At 53.4% G+C, this 16,690-nt stretch overlaps 1 protein-coding gene across 1 annotated transcript in view; it reads left to right on the top strand.

Annotated features, from left to right (window-relative positions):
- PCSK6 (proprotein convertase subtilisin/kexin type 6) overlaps positions 1 to 16,690 on the top strand; it is a 34,504-nt gene that overhangs the window by 13,551 nt on the left and 4,263 nt on the right. The window contains exons 7-18 of the mRNA XM_050309007.1: positions 1,876 to 2,048; positions 5,772 to 5,984; positions 7,373 to 7,473; positions 9,017 to 9,120; positions 9,577 to 9,694; positions 10,613 to 10,801; positions 10,986 to 11,122; positions 13,050 to 13,229; positions 13,817 to 13,919; positions 14,481 to 14,677; positions 15,115 to 15,202; positions 16,248 to 16,339. Of these exons, the coding sequence (XP_050164964.1) occupies positions 1,876 to 2,048; positions 5,772 to 5,984; positions 7,373 to 7,473; positions 9,017 to 9,120; positions 9,577 to 9,694; positions 10,613 to 10,801; positions 10,986 to 11,122; positions 13,050 to 13,229; positions 13,817 to 13,919; positions 14,481 to 14,677; positions 15,115 to 15,202; positions 16,248 to 16,339 (1,695 nt within the window). The remainder of the gene's footprint in view (positions 1 to 1,875; positions 2,049 to 5,771; positions 5,985 to 7,372; positions 7,474 to 9,016; positions 9,121 to 9,576; positions 9,695 to 10,612; positions 10,802 to 10,985; positions 11,123 to 13,049; positions 13,230 to 13,816; positions 13,920 to 14,480; positions 14,678 to 15,114; positions 15,203 to 16,247; positions 16,340 to 16,690) is intronic.

Genomic DNA, 16,690 nt, shown 5'->3' with positions numbered 1-16,690 from the left:
GTAGGCTCAGGCCATTCCCTTCATCCTCCTTTTCAAGCCCATTTCTCTGCAGCTGCTGGTGGAGACGAGCTTTACTTGTTGACTTTATGACGACCTATGGGTCTCATTTTAATTTGCTCCCTTTAACGAGTGCCTTGCCCCAGGGGTGTGCTGGGGAGGTGTTGAGTGAGACAAGGCACCTGGCAGAGGGTTGGGGGCCGGGGGCTTCCCACAACATCAACAGGCAAAGGGGAAAAATAGAGTCTGAGCCAGATCAAGTTTGAGATCGTGGAGGAAAACACGCTATAGCTGCAGCGAGAGTGATTTTTAGATGGATTACACAAATAAAGCAGCGATTAATGAGCACAACTTGTTGGGGAAGCCTATTTGTCACACTTGGAGAGCTCCCATCTAATTTTACTGGCTGCTCCTCAGCGCCCTTGCGTTGCTTTTCATTTGCTCTGGGCAAAACACATCACTGCTCAAGCAAAGGGCTCCTGCAGTTCCTCCTCCTTTTCCCTCTCCTCGAGCGCTCACTTTGGAGGTTGGTATTGCTCCCCGTGTGACACAAAGCTCATTTACTTTGCAGCATCCATCCCTGCTCCTTCCTGCTCCCCATTATTTGCCCAGGGAGTCTGGCATTGTGGGTGGTTGTCTCTGAGTTGTCTCTGGGCTGGCTTTGGGTTGGCTTTGGGCTGATTTTGGGCTTGCTGGTGAACATGCCCACGTTTAGCAAGCACAGGCCCCATCCCTCAGCTGGTTTTCCTTGCTGTGCCGCAGCTGAGAGCAGCTCAGACAGCAGGCTCGGCTTTTCGCCCCTTCTTGTCCTGTTTTCTTGTTGACAGAGAGGAATTTCTGGGGAACTGCTCAGCTCCCTGGTTTTACATTTCTAAGCTTGGTTTTGGCTGATCGGGGACAGTGTCAGAAAGAGATATTTGAGTTGACTGGTGTCCAGAGCGCAGCTGCAGCTGGAATGACATCTGCCTGCATTTGTTTGCTTTAAGACGAAATACATGTGGAAGGGGAAATGCATTTTTATAAACCAGGCTATCCCTGGCTGACAAAATACGATGCTGACATTTCCAGCATCTCTTTTCCTGTAAGGGCTGTTTCTGGGCAGCCCACTGGGGTGCCTGGCACCCTCCACCCACTGTGCAGAGGGGAAATCCTGCAGGGGAAGGGTGACAGAGCGCAGAGCGGGCTGTACTCTCATAATTCAGCAGTTGGAGGCTGGGGGTGTGCAGCAATCCCCCAGCCCATCCCACCACGGCTGAGGGGCTCTGCCTGTGAGCACCCTGACTGGTGCCTGCTGACATTCCCAGCTGGAAGGGAGGGTTATTCCAGGTGGCATTGTTCAGCCATGGGTTGGGGTCCTGGCTCTGATTTTGGCTGTGCAAACCACAGCCTGGGGCTTCTCCCACTCCGGAGAACCGCTGGCATCAGTTGGGCAGTGATGGGATTCGGGGCTTCACCCCACCAATGTGCCTGAGGCTGTGTGGGCATGAGTGATCAGGAAACTCCAATACCTTCCAAGTGGAGAGATGTGTTAGCTAATGAATTAAAAGGGAGGGGAAAAAGTTTTTTAGTGGGGGGATTTTGCCACTGGGGAGTGCAGTTCCACTCCCACCACCTGTTCCCCACCAATGGAGGGGAAGTGAATTTTACCCTCCCCGCCTCCATCCCTCGCCACGAAGCCAGCAACACAGAAAACTTCCCAAAGAGCTCCCTGGCATCCCACTGCCAGGCTCGTTGGCATGCAGGGCCGCGGGTTGAAGCTATTACAGGCGCGCCTGAGCCGCGCGGTTTCCGCCGCCGCTAACAAAGCCCTTTGATTGCAATCCTCACACTGTCATCCACGCCATGAAGCCCTAATGTCTGATGTTTTTGTGCTTTTAGGCATTCGTATGTTAGATGGAGATGTAACAGATGTTGTTGAAGCGAAGTCGCTTGGCATCAGACCCGATTACATTGACATTTACAGCGCGAGCTGGGGGCCAGATGATGATGGGAAGACAGTTGATGGACCTGGTCTATTGGCCAAACAGGCTTTTGAGCAAGGCATTAAAAAGGTGTGGATCCCACAGCGCCCAGATGCGCTCGCCCTCCTCCTCCTGTCCCGTGGGAACGCGTGCCAGGGATGGGCAGCTCGGCCCCCTGAGGTGATGCCAGCACTAGGGCTGGGGCGGGGGGGAAAGCCAACCATCTCTAATTTTTCCTAGTTTTCCCCGGCGTCCCTAAGAGCTCCGGTGGATTTTGCGGCCGAGGGTGGTGACGGCGGGAGGTGCCTGGCGATGGCGCGGCCCCGGTGGGACCCCTCGGCATGGCCGGCCCCGGTGGGAGCACCCGGCAGCACCGGCGACCGGGCAGGGCCCTGGCAGAGCAGGGAGGCCCCAGGTTGTGTTGCGAAGCTCTTCTGCCGGGATGAGAAACCCAGAGCGGTTCTTTGGCGGGGAAGTGACTTTGCACCTCAAAACATCCTCCCTGGATCCTGGCATGGGCAGAAGTGAACACCCCCAAGTATCTCCAACCCCTTCCTCCCACCCTCCCTAGGGCCCCTGGTATCCTCTCCCAGAGGTCTCCATCACGTTAAGCATTTCCCTGGTTCTCCACCTGGAGCGAGCAGCTGAGTCGCAGCTGGGCAGGGACACGGGTGCCACCACAGGGTCTTACAGTGGATTATTATCCTTGAAATCCTCCAGCAAGAAAGTTCAACCAGCACCACATGTGATTGACAGCTGTCAATCAGTCCCTGCTGGGGATGCTATGGCCTTCCCGTGGCCCTTCTCTTTCTGGAAGCTCCTAAAAAATGCCCAACATTGGCTAAAAGCATCAGGAAAAAGACCTTTCTTGGCAGCTCGGTGGGTGTGGTGGATGAGTGTCACGGAGGCTCAGGGCTCCACACTGGGTGTTCCCTGGGTGCTCCACACAATCTGGGGTTGGAGTTCTGCCACCATCAGCCCCAGGTTGGGCTGGGAACCCCCCCATTTGACCCTTGCCTCCGCTCCTTCCCCTGCTGCCTCTTCTCACACCGTGCTGGGATTTTGGGCGGCCGCAGGCTGGGGTGAGCAGCCTGCCTCTTATCTAAAAATAGGGTGGAGTGTTTTTCCCACTGTTTACTTGATTTCCTGCTGGGGCGGTGAGCCCGCCGAGGAATCCATTGAAGTGCCGGGGAGTTCACGCCGTGTAAATACGGGGGAACAAGCTGCTTTTTAGACCTCATTTTTCCATGCAGGAGCAAATGGGTGGCAGCAGGGTCCTTGCCCAGCACAGCCCCACTGTTTTGGGATGCTTGGTTTTGTCTCCCAGGGGCACCCCTGTCCCCCAGCTGCCACTGGTGTTTGTGGCACCCACTATCCTGCATGCGCAGCTCTTAATTGCCAACTTCTTCTCCTTAAATAACCAGGAAAGCTGCGAGGAGATAGTTAACCACCACCTTTAGCCCGAGCAAACAGCTGTAACTGAGTTATAAATCCTTAAAATTGAGTTTTTAATGGAAACATTAAAATAACCTTTATCTATTAGCGATAGGACTGCGCTGGAGTAATTTATCATCTTGTTTCTTGTTCCTCCAGCCACACTTTATTAGTTCCCGAGCTAACGAGGGGAGATTTATCCTGGTGGCTCATGGAGTGCCGTTGGGCAAACACCCAGGCCCCGCAGTGCTGCGGAAGCAGGAGATGCTGTGCATCCCACAGCCAACCATGAGCAGCTGGGGTGAGCTGGATCGTCCCCACCTTGGCCAGGGAGGGATTCCCTGGTTTAAATGATGCTCAGATCCAGGTTTTACATCAGCAAGGAGCCCCCTCTCTAGCATGGTTTTGGTTTAGGAGGATGGCAGATGAAGAAGTTGGGTGTTTGGGGTGTGCTTGCAGGAACCTTGGTAGTCTCTCTTGTTTGAGAGCAAAGGAAAAGAGTGGATTTCTTCTGAGCTGTGGGAGCTGCAATATGCAGTGAGCTCTCAAAATGCTGTCAGGTGTTAGATGTGTATTGTTGTAGCGTCATTCATGTGCCTGCTCGTGTCCTCATGTGATTGTGCTGGCTCCAAACCCAGTTTCCTCCAGTGCAACCCTGCCTGGGCTTCGTGGGGATGTGGGTTTGGATCAGGTCTGAGGAGCATTCTCAGCTCCCACAGGGGCAACACTCTGGGTGTGGGATGCAAGGGAGGTCTGGGCTCCCTGTCTTCTGATCCCAGTTGAAATCATTGCTACACCTCCACATCCTTCAGCAATCGGTGCCTGGTTTAATCCTCTGATTAGGGATTTGGGAAGCTTGGGCTGCATGCAGTGGGACTCGGATTGGAGGTGGGTGGATTTTGGTGTAGGCGAGCTGGACGGTCACTGTCTGCGCCGAGTGCACGGGCTGGGATGCTGCCTCCTTGGAGATCCAGGAAACCCTGGAAAGCGGGGTGGGAGATGCCAGCAGCAGGCTTGGTGGGCTGGCAAGCTGGGTCGAGCTCTCCGTGATGCAGAGCAGGGCAATAATTCCCTTGGCATTTGCACGTTTTCTTGCAGAGCTCCAGACAGCTCTATTAATCTTTGCTAGGGAAATACCCACCCAGTTTGGCTGGGAGGCAGCCCAGATAATGAAAACTTTCATAAAGTAGGGAAGGAGCCTGACTTAGCCTGTGTATCCAGAGGCAGGGTCAGCTCAGAAAGCCTCTGCCCCAGGAGGGGGGCGAGACAGGTAATAAACATCCCTCTCCCCCCGGCGCTTAAAACCCACGATAAATCCCAGTGAACCCCTCCAGAGCAAAGCTGCTTTGTTATTATTATTTTTATTATTTTTTGTGGAGGAAGCTCCGGCAGAGCAGTGGGAGAGAGGTAAACACCAGATCTGCCCAGGCGAGCGCCGAAACCTCTCGGTGGCAGGAGTAGCCGCGGGGAGGATGGGGCTGCTCCGCCGCGTCTTCCATCGCCTGCCAAGCCCGGCAGAGCGCCATCCTCCCCGGAGAACCCTGCCTTACAGGGCACGGAAGAGAACCAGCCACTTCATTTCCTGCCCCTAACCCCCTTGGATCACCAAAAATCCTCCTTTTTTGGGACGGCGGCACCTTCCTTCCAAACCTCCGCAGGGCTGGGTTATTCCTGGGAGTGCCGGTGGTGGATTGGATGGAGAACAGGGCTCGCCCCTGTAACAGCAGCTTCATTAGGGGCCCCTGGTTGGCACCACGGCTGCCACTGCCAGCTGGGATTTTCCCTGGCTCCAGGGAGGTCTGGGTAGCTGGTGCAGCCTTCCTGCCCCCTCCCAATTCCCAGTGGGCTCCCACGGCTGTGCCCAGTGGGGATGGCTCCATCAGATGTTCCTGCCAAGTGATGGGGATTTAAAAAATAAAAAAACAAAGGGAACCTAAAGAATAAGCCGGGGAAAGGTTTCTGGTGGTTTGGGTGGTTCGTGAGGTGCTTTGTGGGCTTGGGAGATGTGGGTTTTGAGGGGTTTCCTGCCAGTTCTTCATAGAACCAGGTGTTACTGCCTGGTCCAGGAACTCTGAGTACTCAAGATGTTTTCCCTCAGGAGAGCCTGTGGAAAATGTCAAAATCCCATGGCTGGAGGCTCTCCCATCCTCGTGGGGAATTGCTGCCTGTAAACTGGGGCTGGCTGAGCTGAGGGGGGGGCGTGTGTGGGGACTGACCCAGGGGGCTGAGCGCTGAGCAGGATGGGACCCATCCTTCCACCCTCCCCAAACCCTATATCCAGACCCAAAAATCAGACTTATCCCTTCCTCCCTGTGCCGAGATGGCCTCTCATCCTGGGCAGACACCTCCTCTAACCCTCCATCCCCTCTCTGCCCACAGGGTCGCAGGGGACTGGGGTCCATTTTCGTCTGGGCATCGGGGAACGGCGGCAGAGAGGGCGATTACTGCTCCTGTGACGGCTACACCAACAGCATCTACACCATCTCCATCAGCAGCACCACCGAGAATGGCTACAAGCCCTGGTACCTGGAGGAATGTGCCTCCACCCTTGCCACCACCTACAGCAGCGGGGCTTTTTACGAGCGCAAAATAGTGAGTTTTACCCCCACACTGAGTGGGGGCAGCACCCCCTGGATGTTTTTGGCATGGCTGGGCTGTGGGTGATGGCCCGTTTGTAAGAGCCAGGCTTTGCCCTTAGCTCTGCAGTGGTGCTCAAAAGCTCAGGGATGTGGTATTTTCCCTGGTAAATGGGTGAAAGGGCTGGAGGTTTGCAAAAATACCCATGTAAATATTTACCTGTTCCCCAAAGCGCTGTCTCTTGTTTGAAAAAAAAAAAAAACCAAGAAGTTAATTTTGAGGATTTCTAGCCTGAGAGAGAAAAAGAGGGAGGATGGAGTCATTTGGCAGGGATGTGGCAGCACCAAATGGACAGATGAGGCTTTTTGGAGGTCAGGAATTGCCTGGAAGTGTGTGCATGTGTGGATCAGACCAACTTTCCTGCCTGCCAGGCTATATTTACCCCATCCCAAGAGCTGCTGTGTTCTTGTCACACCAAGGTTGTTCATTACTGACATCCTTGTGCATCATCTGAAGCTTGGGCAGTAAAGCCTCACCCACCATCACGGCACCTCATCCAAGCTGGGAAGGGAGTTTTCCACCCAAATGAGTTTTTTGACAAAAAATGATTGGTTTTTTTTACAAGTTGATTAATTTTTGCATTCAGGAGTGGGGGTTTTAGCACCTAAAAGATGAATTTCCAGCCAGAAAACAAAATCCAGATGCCATTTTCATGGCACTCAGGAGCATTTGCATGGCTGAAGCCGGCACAGTCCAGTGCTACTGGAGTGTAAAAAAAAAGCAGATTTCAGGGGCATCTTGAGGTGGAACTGGGTGGTATGTCCTTGCCCTCCAGAAATCACCAGATTAACCCAAAACTCAGAAGCCTGTTAAAAATGTAACCAATGGAGCATTTCTTGGCCCATTTCTCTCCAAGCTTTTGGTACCCAAACATTGTCCTCCGTCCTGGAACAAAAGAGCTGGAAATGGCTTTTTTTATCCCTATGCAAAAGGAAATTCTTGCCCAAAAACCAGGAGCTGGAGATTTTAAGAAAAGCTTTTAATGTGGCACAGCTCAACATGCACCCATATATGTGTAGCTCTGCCCTGCTCACACCACTCACTCCCTCTGCCTTTTCCTCCAGCTGAACCACAACAAAATTGACGTTCTTTTCCCCCCTTCCAAATAGTTTTTGCCCCTTTAGAAAAGGGAAATGTAAGAAGGGGTGTTTCCTCATGCACCAAACGTACCTGCAGCCCGTTTTGGGCGCTCTGGGCGCCGTGATGGCACGTGAGCCGTGGCAAGGGTTGGGTACCAGCAGGCTCAGCTCTGCTCTGGCAGCACCCTGAGCAAACCTGGGGTGCTGGATGGGGTAGTGCCCACGCTGGGAGCACCTTGGGAGCTGCAGCTCCTCTCCCCACAGGTCACCACGGATCTCCGGCACCGCTGCACCGACGGCCACACCGGCACCTCCGTGTCCGCCCCCATGGTCGCGGGAATCATCGCCTTGGCCTTGGAGGCAAAGTAAGTGTTACCTCACCAGGAGAAACATTTCTGTGTTCAGTACCTGCTGAGCAAACCCAGGAGGAAACGAGGTAGTTTTGTTTTCCTTTGGAGTGATTCAAAACGGGACAAAGTTTATTTTAAATGGCTCCTTTTTGGCGAGGTTTGATACAGCGTTGTTGTTTTGCATCTTCCTGCCGGTGTTTTATTGATCTAATTCCTCATCTGTTGAACGTTTGGGGTTGGTGAGATAAGTCAGGCTTTTCAGTTGGTGTGTTGAAACTGCTGACAGCGGGCTCCAACAGGAGTTTTATAAATCCCTCCTGCAGAAAAAAATATCGGAAAACAGCACAGAAAATGGGAGGTGTCCGTAGAAGTGATGGTTTTCAGCCAGTGTTGCATTTCTGGGTGTAAATGACTACTTTTGCATAATGTCAAAAACTCACACAGCTTGACCAACAGCGAGACACTCCCGGGTGTGTCAACAAGCTGTTCTTTTCCTCTTGTCCCCATCCTGGTCTCATCCCAGTCCCATCCCGGTTCCATCGTGGTCTCCCAGCCCAGGAACAGCCCTGGGGCATCCCTGTGTTGCTTCATGGAGCATCTTCTCATGAGCTTATTATTATTTTTATGGAGTGGAAATAAAATTAAGGCTGGGAAATAAGCCTCAGGGCAGCACTGCACTCTCATCCAGGGACGGTGATTGTGGCTCCAGTCCTCCTCCTCTGGTTTAATCCCAGCACCCAGGTCGGGTGAACACATTTCCGGAGATGCCGTTTTCATTACAAGTATATTAAAAGCTTTAGATGTAATTTTTGAATTGTTTAGCTGAGGCATAAAACGCAACATTAAGTACGAGAGCTTGGTGCTCAGGCACTCCATTATGACAAGAGAGAATAAATTGAATTTGTTTCCTTAAATGTTGCTCGAGAGCAATATAAATCCCAGCTCGAGATGCTGAAGAATTGACTGTAAGAAAAGCACGGAAAATTCTTCAGCCATATCCCTGGGCCGGGGTCTTGGGAAGCACGGAGCGCTTGGTGTCCAGCACTCTGGACACACAAACCTCACACAAACCCAGTCTGGGGGAGTGGAAACAATTTGGATTTCATTTTTGCGTTAAATGAGCAACCCAGGGATTTTTCCAGCAATTTTTGCTGTTATTGCTATAAAGGGAAGGTTTGCTCAGCACCGTGTATCAACGAGCTGCTGAGCCCAGTACCCTGCCTCAGGATGGGCTTCATTCCTGATCTCCTGCATGAAAATGGGGAAAACACTCCTGATTTGCTTCATTTCTACCTCAGAGCACGAGAGCTAAACTGCCTTATCCAGGAGTAAATCCTGCAATGCCTGTGGACATGGGGAGTCTCTCCCTGGGGCATTGACCTCTGCTGGGGCACCCCAAGCGATGGCCAACCTCCAGGCAGGGCGTCAGCACTTCTGCTCTTTTTTTGAGCAGGAAAGAGATTTTTTCGGAGGGTTTTTAAACCAGTGGGGGGGTCCCTGCTGCTGCTGGGCAGACTGGGAGCAGCAGAGCCATCCCACGAGCTCTGTGTTGTTGCAGCCCCCTGCTCACCTGGAGGGACGTCCAGCACCTGCTGGTCAAAACCTCGCGGCCGGGGCACCTGCGAGCGCCCGACTGGAAGACCAACGGCGCGGGGCATAAAGGTGAGAGGAGGTGGGGGTGGAGGTGACACAGTGAAAAGGGACAACCAAGGGAAAAGAAAGGTCTCCAGAGCTTTGTTTATGAGGAGGATTCACCGTGTGTGGCCACTGTCGGCTTCCTTGGGGGCTCCCACCAGCAGGCTGTTAAATGGGGGGAGGAGAGGGCAGTAATTCATGGGGTGAAGTGCTTGGAGCTCTTGCTTGGTGGAGGTTTGGAAGCCTTGTTTGGTGGAGGCTCTCCTGAGTTGGAGTGTTTCCTGCTCCCAACAATGGGTTTTCCATGGTGCCAATGTGGATTTGGGGTGTAACTTGAACAGGGTGATGAGCTCCGTGTGTTGAAGCAATGGAGTCAACTCCGTGCCTTCCTCCACGGTTGGAGGATGCTCCACCAAGCACTGAGGAGGAGCTCCTGAGCCCTGCTTGGAAGGCAGTGGATTTCTGAGTCTTCTCTCTTTCCAGTTAGCCATCTATATGGCTTTGGGCTGGTGGATGCTGACGCTATTGTGGTGGAAGCCAAGAAGTGGAAGATGGTTCCTCCCCAGCACGTCTGCGTGGGAAGCCTGGACAGGGTGCCCAAGTGAGTGTTGTGGGGTGGGGTGGGGTGGGATGCTCTCCCAGGGCATGCAGATGCTTGGAAGGAGTGTTGAGGGAGCTGGCTCTTACAATGCAAAGATTTGGCTCTGGTCTCAACATTTGGAAAAGGAAATTAGGAATCAGGGTGGCTGGGACAAGTCCATGGGCAGACAAGATGATGTTCATGGATTTTATGGTCAGAGTGATCCACACCATCCACTTTCACTTCCCAGATGGGTGATCAGCATGGAATTTTTGAGGGCTGACAGTGAGAGACCAAACCAAACTTGCCTGCTGGGTCCTACATGAGCAGTGATGTCTTGGGTCTCTCCACCCTCTTCCATCAAACATTTTCGATTGAAGAGACCAAAAACTGGTGCTTTGTTGCAAAGGTTTCCGAATTTCTGGTGTCTGGGATCTCTTTGAATTTGGCCTCAGGTTCAAACCAGCTTAGGTTCACATCTCATCCTTAGTAGGTCAGTCCCTGGTTAAAGGTTAAAGAGTGGCATCATGGATCTGACCAGATGGACCCTCCTGATTTCCCACTGCCTGGCTGTACAGCGAGAATTGTTAATCAGAAAAGTCTCTGGAAGACTTGCATATGCAAAACAGGAATGAATGTGGAGCCAAGTGTGTTCATGAGGCTATTTATCTGATACAGACACTAATTACAGCCCAAAGAGGAGCACTGCATTGCTAATTATAATAAAGCAGTGCCCTTGCAGCCCATAAGGAACAGATCCTCAGAGCAGTTCAACCCCATCCAGCAACTCAGCAAATTCCTGTGCTGGGACACTGGGAATTGCAGTGGAGGAGGAGATAATTTTTGCTGTGAGGCAGTAGGAGCCTGGGTTCAAGTATAATTGGGTGTCCATGCTGCTGGGAACTGTCCCCATCACGACACTCTGCCCGTCCCTGGCAGGTACATCCGAGCCGACCACGTGCTGCGCGCCAGCACCCTGAGCAGCGGCTGCGCCGAGCACCGTGACCAGCACGTGCTGTACCTGGAGCACGTCGTGGTGAGGCTCAGCATCTCCCACCCGCGCCGGGGAGACCTCCAGATCAGCCTCGTGTCTCCAGCAGGAACCAGGTCGCAGCTCCTCGCCAGGAGGTAAGAGCAGCCGGAGCCGGGATGTGTCCTTTGTGGGGGGTTGCTGCAGAAGAGCTCCATGCAAGGGTGGGTGTGTACAAGGAATTGTTAATCCTAACCTTAATCCTTAATCACCTGTCTACCTTTTCCGATAAAATCCAACATCCGAAGCCTTATTTCTCGGTGTGTGGCATAACCATTGCAGGGTGTTCGACCACTCCAACGAGGGCTTCAAGGGCTGGGAGTTCATGACCGTGCACTGCTGGGGGGAGCGGGCGGCAGGGGAGTGGACCCTGGAGATCCACGACACGCCATCCCAAGTGCGCAACCCTGCCGTGCAAGGTAAGGACCCCCCAGCACCCACCAGTTCCTCCAGCTCCCAAAACTCACTGCGGGCTATTTCACTTGGCTGTATCTTTTGCTGGGAGCTTTTATGGTCTCCAGCAAAACGGTATTGCCCAGATTTCTCAAAAGTGGGAATAAAACGTCAGCCCTGAACGCAGGAGGCTGCCGGTCTGGCTGAGTGGATTCTCTCCCAGCAGCAGCAGCAAAACTTGCTGCACCCGAGAGCCAGGTTTCCAAAATTAAACCGTAATGAGTCAAAAGGAGGAAACCCAAGAGCTGTAATTGTTGTTTGTTTGTTTTGCTTCGCTGCTGGGACATCTGGCGCGTGGGCTGGTTGTGCAACACGCAAGGGGACGATGCCCCTCAGGCTGCAGACAGACGGACATCCTCCCCAGGCTGCCACTGTGCTGGCAGGGGGTGGCTGGGCTCAGCCTGGCCCCCTGCATGTCCCTGTGTCCCCTCCTCTCCCCGACTTGGCCGCCTGCTCCCAGCAAAGGAGCCGTGCTGGCAGGATCTGGCCCCACCAGGAAGGGGCAGCCGCCTCGCTGGCTGGTGGCAGCAGGGCATGAAGAATCCTGCCTGGGGCTGGCGTGTGTTGTGGGGGTTTTAAATCCACACAATCATTGATAGGAAGCCAGGAGTATATTAAAAAATTTCTCCCACGCGACTTTCTAGCGGGAGGTGCAGGTGGGGGTTTGTTCATGGAGCACAAAGTGTTTCTGTTTGCTGCCTTCACCCAAAATCTTTTGAACTTGGAGAGCGGCAGCAAAGCGCCCACGGAGCTGATTTTTCCCCAGTATTTACAGTTCGTGGCGGGTGTTTCTGAGCCCCTCAAGGGCATCAGGGCTCAGCTTTACCTGGCTTGGCAAAATGAAATGAAAAGGGGTGTGTTAAGTCACCCCCTCAAAGGGTCTGCACCTGGTTTGAAGCAGAGAGGGCAAAGCATGAGGAAAGAGAGGGAAGATGCTCCCAGCTTGTAGCAGAAACTGGTAATAAATGTTAATTTAATACCACTAAATTGGTTAAAACCAATTAAATAATATGGGTGTCCTGTTGCTGGCACTGCTGCATCCCCACGTGAGCCTTGTGCAGCCCGGGCTTTCTTCACACGGGATACTTTAGATTTAAAGCAAATTTAATTCTTTCGATGGAAGCACTTCCCTGGCTGAGCTGCCTTGCAGGCTTCATGCTGGTGCTGCTCAGTGCAGCAGGTGTGTCCTCTCATCCCTTGGGGAGAGCCAAGGGATTTGGGTATTGGAAATTTTAAGCCCTTCCTGGAAACGCAGGGATTAGGAGTTAAAGCCGAGCACGCCGCGGGCATGAAGTGACTCGCATTGATGGGGAATTGAAAGAAAAACAGCCTTGGAAAGGAGCAGCAGCATTTTTGGGCTCCCTCCCCAAAGCCATGTGGATCGTGGAGGGTCTTGGTGTGGGTATAAGGTCCTGGGGGGATCCTACCAGGTGCACCACAGTCTGGTGGCTCCCACAGTGTCTCAAGGGGTGCCAAGCTCAGACCTCTGATATGTCGGGCAAAGGGATGGCTGGAGCAACAGCAGCAAGAAATAATCCAATGTGTGCCAGGCAGCTTTTGTCAGACAGAAATAATCCTCTATTGTGTAGCTTTTAAAGTTACTGGCTCTCTCCAGTGTTGGACACGAAGGCTGTGGTGTTGCTGCAGTTCGTCAGATGATTTATAGAATTAAAAATCCCTGGTAGGTGCCTTAAACAGCTGCTTTTGTGTGGGCTGCGAGCTCAGGGGCTCCTCAGCATCTCTGGGTGTTCAATGTTGGCTCTTCTGCGTTGCTGTGCCAGTGGTGATGCCCTGATGGTCCAGTCCATGCTCCTCCTGCTTCCCCCAAAACTGGGTCCCTCAGGGCAGAGCGAGACAGGGAGCAGGATGGGTGACATTGTGCCTGCCCCACAGGGAAGCTGAAGGAGTGGAGCCTCATCTTCTACGGGACAGCTGAGCATCCCTACACTGCACTGGGTGGGCCCCAGTCCCGTGGGAGGTCGTTGGAAGTGCCAACATCGGAGATGGAGCCATCAAGAGCCGCCTTCCTGCAGAGCCAGGTGGAGGTGGCGGAGGAGGAGGAGGAGTATGCAGGTAAGTGTCAGCCTGAGCTGCTGCATTGTCCCCCCCAAAGTGCCTGGGAAAATGCAAATCCTGATAAACTGGGGGGGAACCACAAGGGCTGATCCTGCCCGGGGCTGAGGCAGGCTGGGAGGAGCAGTGCCTGTGGCCAGCAGGATGGTGAAATTAGAAGGTAGAGAAACGCCCCATCCCGGCGCTCCCGCCACAAATTGGTGGTGCAGCTGTCTGAGGGGTAAAAAAAGCTCTGCCCACCTTCCCTCCTCTGCCATGGGCAGGAGTGGGTGTCCCTGCTGGTCCCTGGAGAGCAGATACTCTCTCAAAGCTGCTTCTCCGCAGGAGTGCAGCCAGAGGGTGGCTGGGTGGGATTCTTACAGGGAAGGATGAGCTGCAGGAGGGATGAGCACTCAGAGCCCTGCAGCTCCACAGGATAGATATGGTAAAATTTATAATATAATAGGTATAGGATAAGCTAGGTGAAGGGTTTCCAGCCCTTTCCCAGCATCTGTCAGTCCGGGGAGGGTGTGCTCAGGGCATCCTGGCAGTGGGCTCTGGGGGATTCTCAGGTTCTCCCCTCATTGAACCAGTCTCTCCCCACCCAGGTCCGTGCCACCCCGAGTGCGGCGACCAGGGCTGTGATGGCCCCAACGCCGACCAGTGCTTGAACTGCATCCACTACAGCCTGGGCAGTGTGAAAACTGGCAGGTGAGGGGTGGTGGGGTGTTCCCTTGAGGTCCCTGGGCAGCAGCAGCACCTTTCCCCAGGTCTTGCACCTCAGTGTGGGTGATAGATGTTTGCACAGAGAAAGATATGAGAGATAAAATGGATGGAGGAGGAGGTGTGGGGATCCCTGCCTTGGATTGGGGTACAATGAGGTGGGGGGCACAGTGCTGGAGAGCCCTGGAGGACCTTGGCCATGTAATCATGCTGAGGAAGAAGGACTGGCATCATCAGCTGGGGTTAGCCATGCCTAAGGGACAGCTAGCTAAGCTGACAAATCACTTCTGGAATTGGGGTTTCCACTCCTCAGTCTCTTGGGTTGGCACAGGAAAAGTTTACCTGTGGCTGGGACAAGAGAGTCCCTGACTCTGTATTACACACCCATGACTTTCAAGACATCCTAAATCTTAAGAATAAGAAATAAACAAGCCCAAATTGCCTCCAAGGCTGGGGAACACCCAAAATGCTGTGGGTGAGGGGGGTGACAGCAGGTGCCTGAGGCGGGAGGTGGCACCAAAACCCCGGTGCTCTCTGTTCCTCCCCCAGGATGTGTGTGAGCTCCTGCCCCGCGGGGTTTTTTGGGGACAAAGGCGCCCGGAGGTGCCGCCGGTGCTACAAGGGCTGCGAGCGCTGCCTCGGGAGGGGACCGACCCAGTGCACGGCCTGCAAGAGGAACCTCTACCACCACCAGGAGATGAACACCTGCGTGGTGCTGTGTCCCACCGGCTTCTACGCCGAGGAGCGTAAGGATCTTTTATCACTTGCAAGTTGCAGCATGAGGATGTGCAGGGGTTGCTTCTATTTTTAAGCGCCACGGGCGGAGAACACGCCTTGATTTTTGAGTATTGGCTTTTGAGTTTCCCCCTTGGCACACTTTGCACAGTGAAGGGAGGAGGCAAAACCTCTGGGTGTTCGGAGGGCGGTGCGAAGCAGAGGTGCTCGACTCGGCTCTTAATTAAAAGGCTGTAGTTAATGATCCCAGTTGCTTGCAAAGTGTATTTCTTCTTAGCAAGCAGTGACAGATAAGGTCACCTGCAATAGCAGGGATCCGCTGGGGGGGATGTGCCTCTGCTCCCTGGGGAGCTGGCGCTGGGGTGCAGTGGGGTTTTACAGCTCTGCCTGCTGCTTGCAAATCACTGTCCGCATTTTATTCTCCCTGCCTTGCTTTGTTTTTTGAAAGGTCAGAAACGCTGTCTGAAATGTCATCAAAGCTGTAAAAAATGTGTTGGCGAAGCAGACAAATGTACCGCATGCAAAGAGGGATTCAGGTAAAACACCAGCATGGGACGAGTTTATACCTGCAGCATTAGTTTAAATTTGGGATTTCCGATGGGAAATTAGAGAGTGAGTTAGTTAAAGACCCAAGATCCTGCTTCCATGGTACTAGGTGGTGATTAGTGTCCCTTTCTTAGCTGAAAACCATTATTTAAATTTAATTTCCTTTTCTGCAGCTCTTGCCAGGGTGGCGGGTAAGTGCTGTGTAGGGCCGGTACCAGGCTGAGCTGTGCCAGGCAGGCTGGGAATAATCCCTGCAAGTGCAGAAACCCTTCCCTCAGATTCATCCACGCTGAAAATTTTATCCAATACACCTGCTGAGTGGGGATAGCATAGCATGGTGGTTTCCCAGCAATGCTGGTGCAGGCAGGGAAGCCCTGACCCCCTGAGGAATACTGGGTGCCCTTGCTGCTGGCCCCACAGCACCTGTGGGATGCAGAGCTCCACTAGGGAGGAGCTGTTTTCCATCCCAAGTTGCCCATGGGAGTATGATCCCACAGCAGCTTGCAGTGTCCAGGCACTGTGAGTCAGAGCCACGGTGTAGCAGTGGGGCTCACTCAGACAAAGAAATTCCCACTGCCAAAAGATTATCTACTCCCTCGGAAAAGCACAGGTGGAGGCACTTGTCAGACATAATCCGCACGGCGCTTGTTTTTTATTGTTCAATATCCTTTTAAGCCAGGACTTCAAATCATCCCTGCCATGGTGAAGCAGCACCGGCCCAGCCACGGCGCTGAACCAATTTCCTTTGATTCCAGGGAGCCTCAGTGGTGCAAAAGGTCTTTGGGAGAGCCTGGCTGGCTGCCCATGGGAAAAAAATAATTTTATTTCCTCCTGGATAGCTAATTAAGGAACCTGCAGCCGTCCCTTTGGTCCAGGCAGGACTTTAATTTCTCCTGAAGCGCTGGCTGGCTTTCTGACACGCTGCAGGCTGAGGCTGCCATAGGACATTGGGGGGTGTGGAGTTGGGGATGGGCTGTGTTGAGTCTCCAGAGCCCACAGCTTTGGGTGCAAACACCCTCTCTGCTTCCCCAACAGCCTGGCAGGAGAGAGCTGTGTGCCCGAGTGCCAGCCTGCCATGTACCTCAGCCGGGAGCCCCGGCGCTGCGAGACCTGCCCTGCCAGCACAGGTACACCCTTCACCCCACAGCGTCCCCGCGCAAAACCCCAAAACCCTTGTGCATCAGCAGCAAATACCCACCATATCCGCCTCGAGCCAAGGCAGGGCGTGCTGGAGGGGAAGCAATCCCAGCTCTCCAGCACATCCCACAGTGTATGTGTTCACACTGGAAAGGTTTTTAGGGAGTTTTTGCATTTTTATTGGAGCCGTTTTTTATTTCCCGATCTCCCCGAAGCCAGGTGCTTTAGTTTAATAAGGTTGCGGGGGAGGCCATAAAACCCTCTCGGAGTGATGGAGGATGGGTTTGCAGCGGATAAAAATGTCAGGCAGCTGAGGCGTGTTATTCCGGCCGCCCCTCGGT

This window comes from Myiozetetes cayanensis, unplaced genomic scaffold, assembly GCF_022539395.1.
Source record: "Myiozetetes cayanensis isolate MyiCay16 unplaced genomic scaffold, myiCay2020 scf14, whole genome shotgun sequence".
In the NCBI taxonomy this organism is placed as follows: domain Eukaryota; kingdom Metazoa; phylum Chordata; class Aves; order Passeriformes; family Tyrannidae; genus Myiozetetes; species Myiozetetes cayanensis.
The sequence above is the reverse complement of the archived record's forward strand: the minus strand, read 5'-3'. Positions and strand labels throughout refer to the sequence as shown.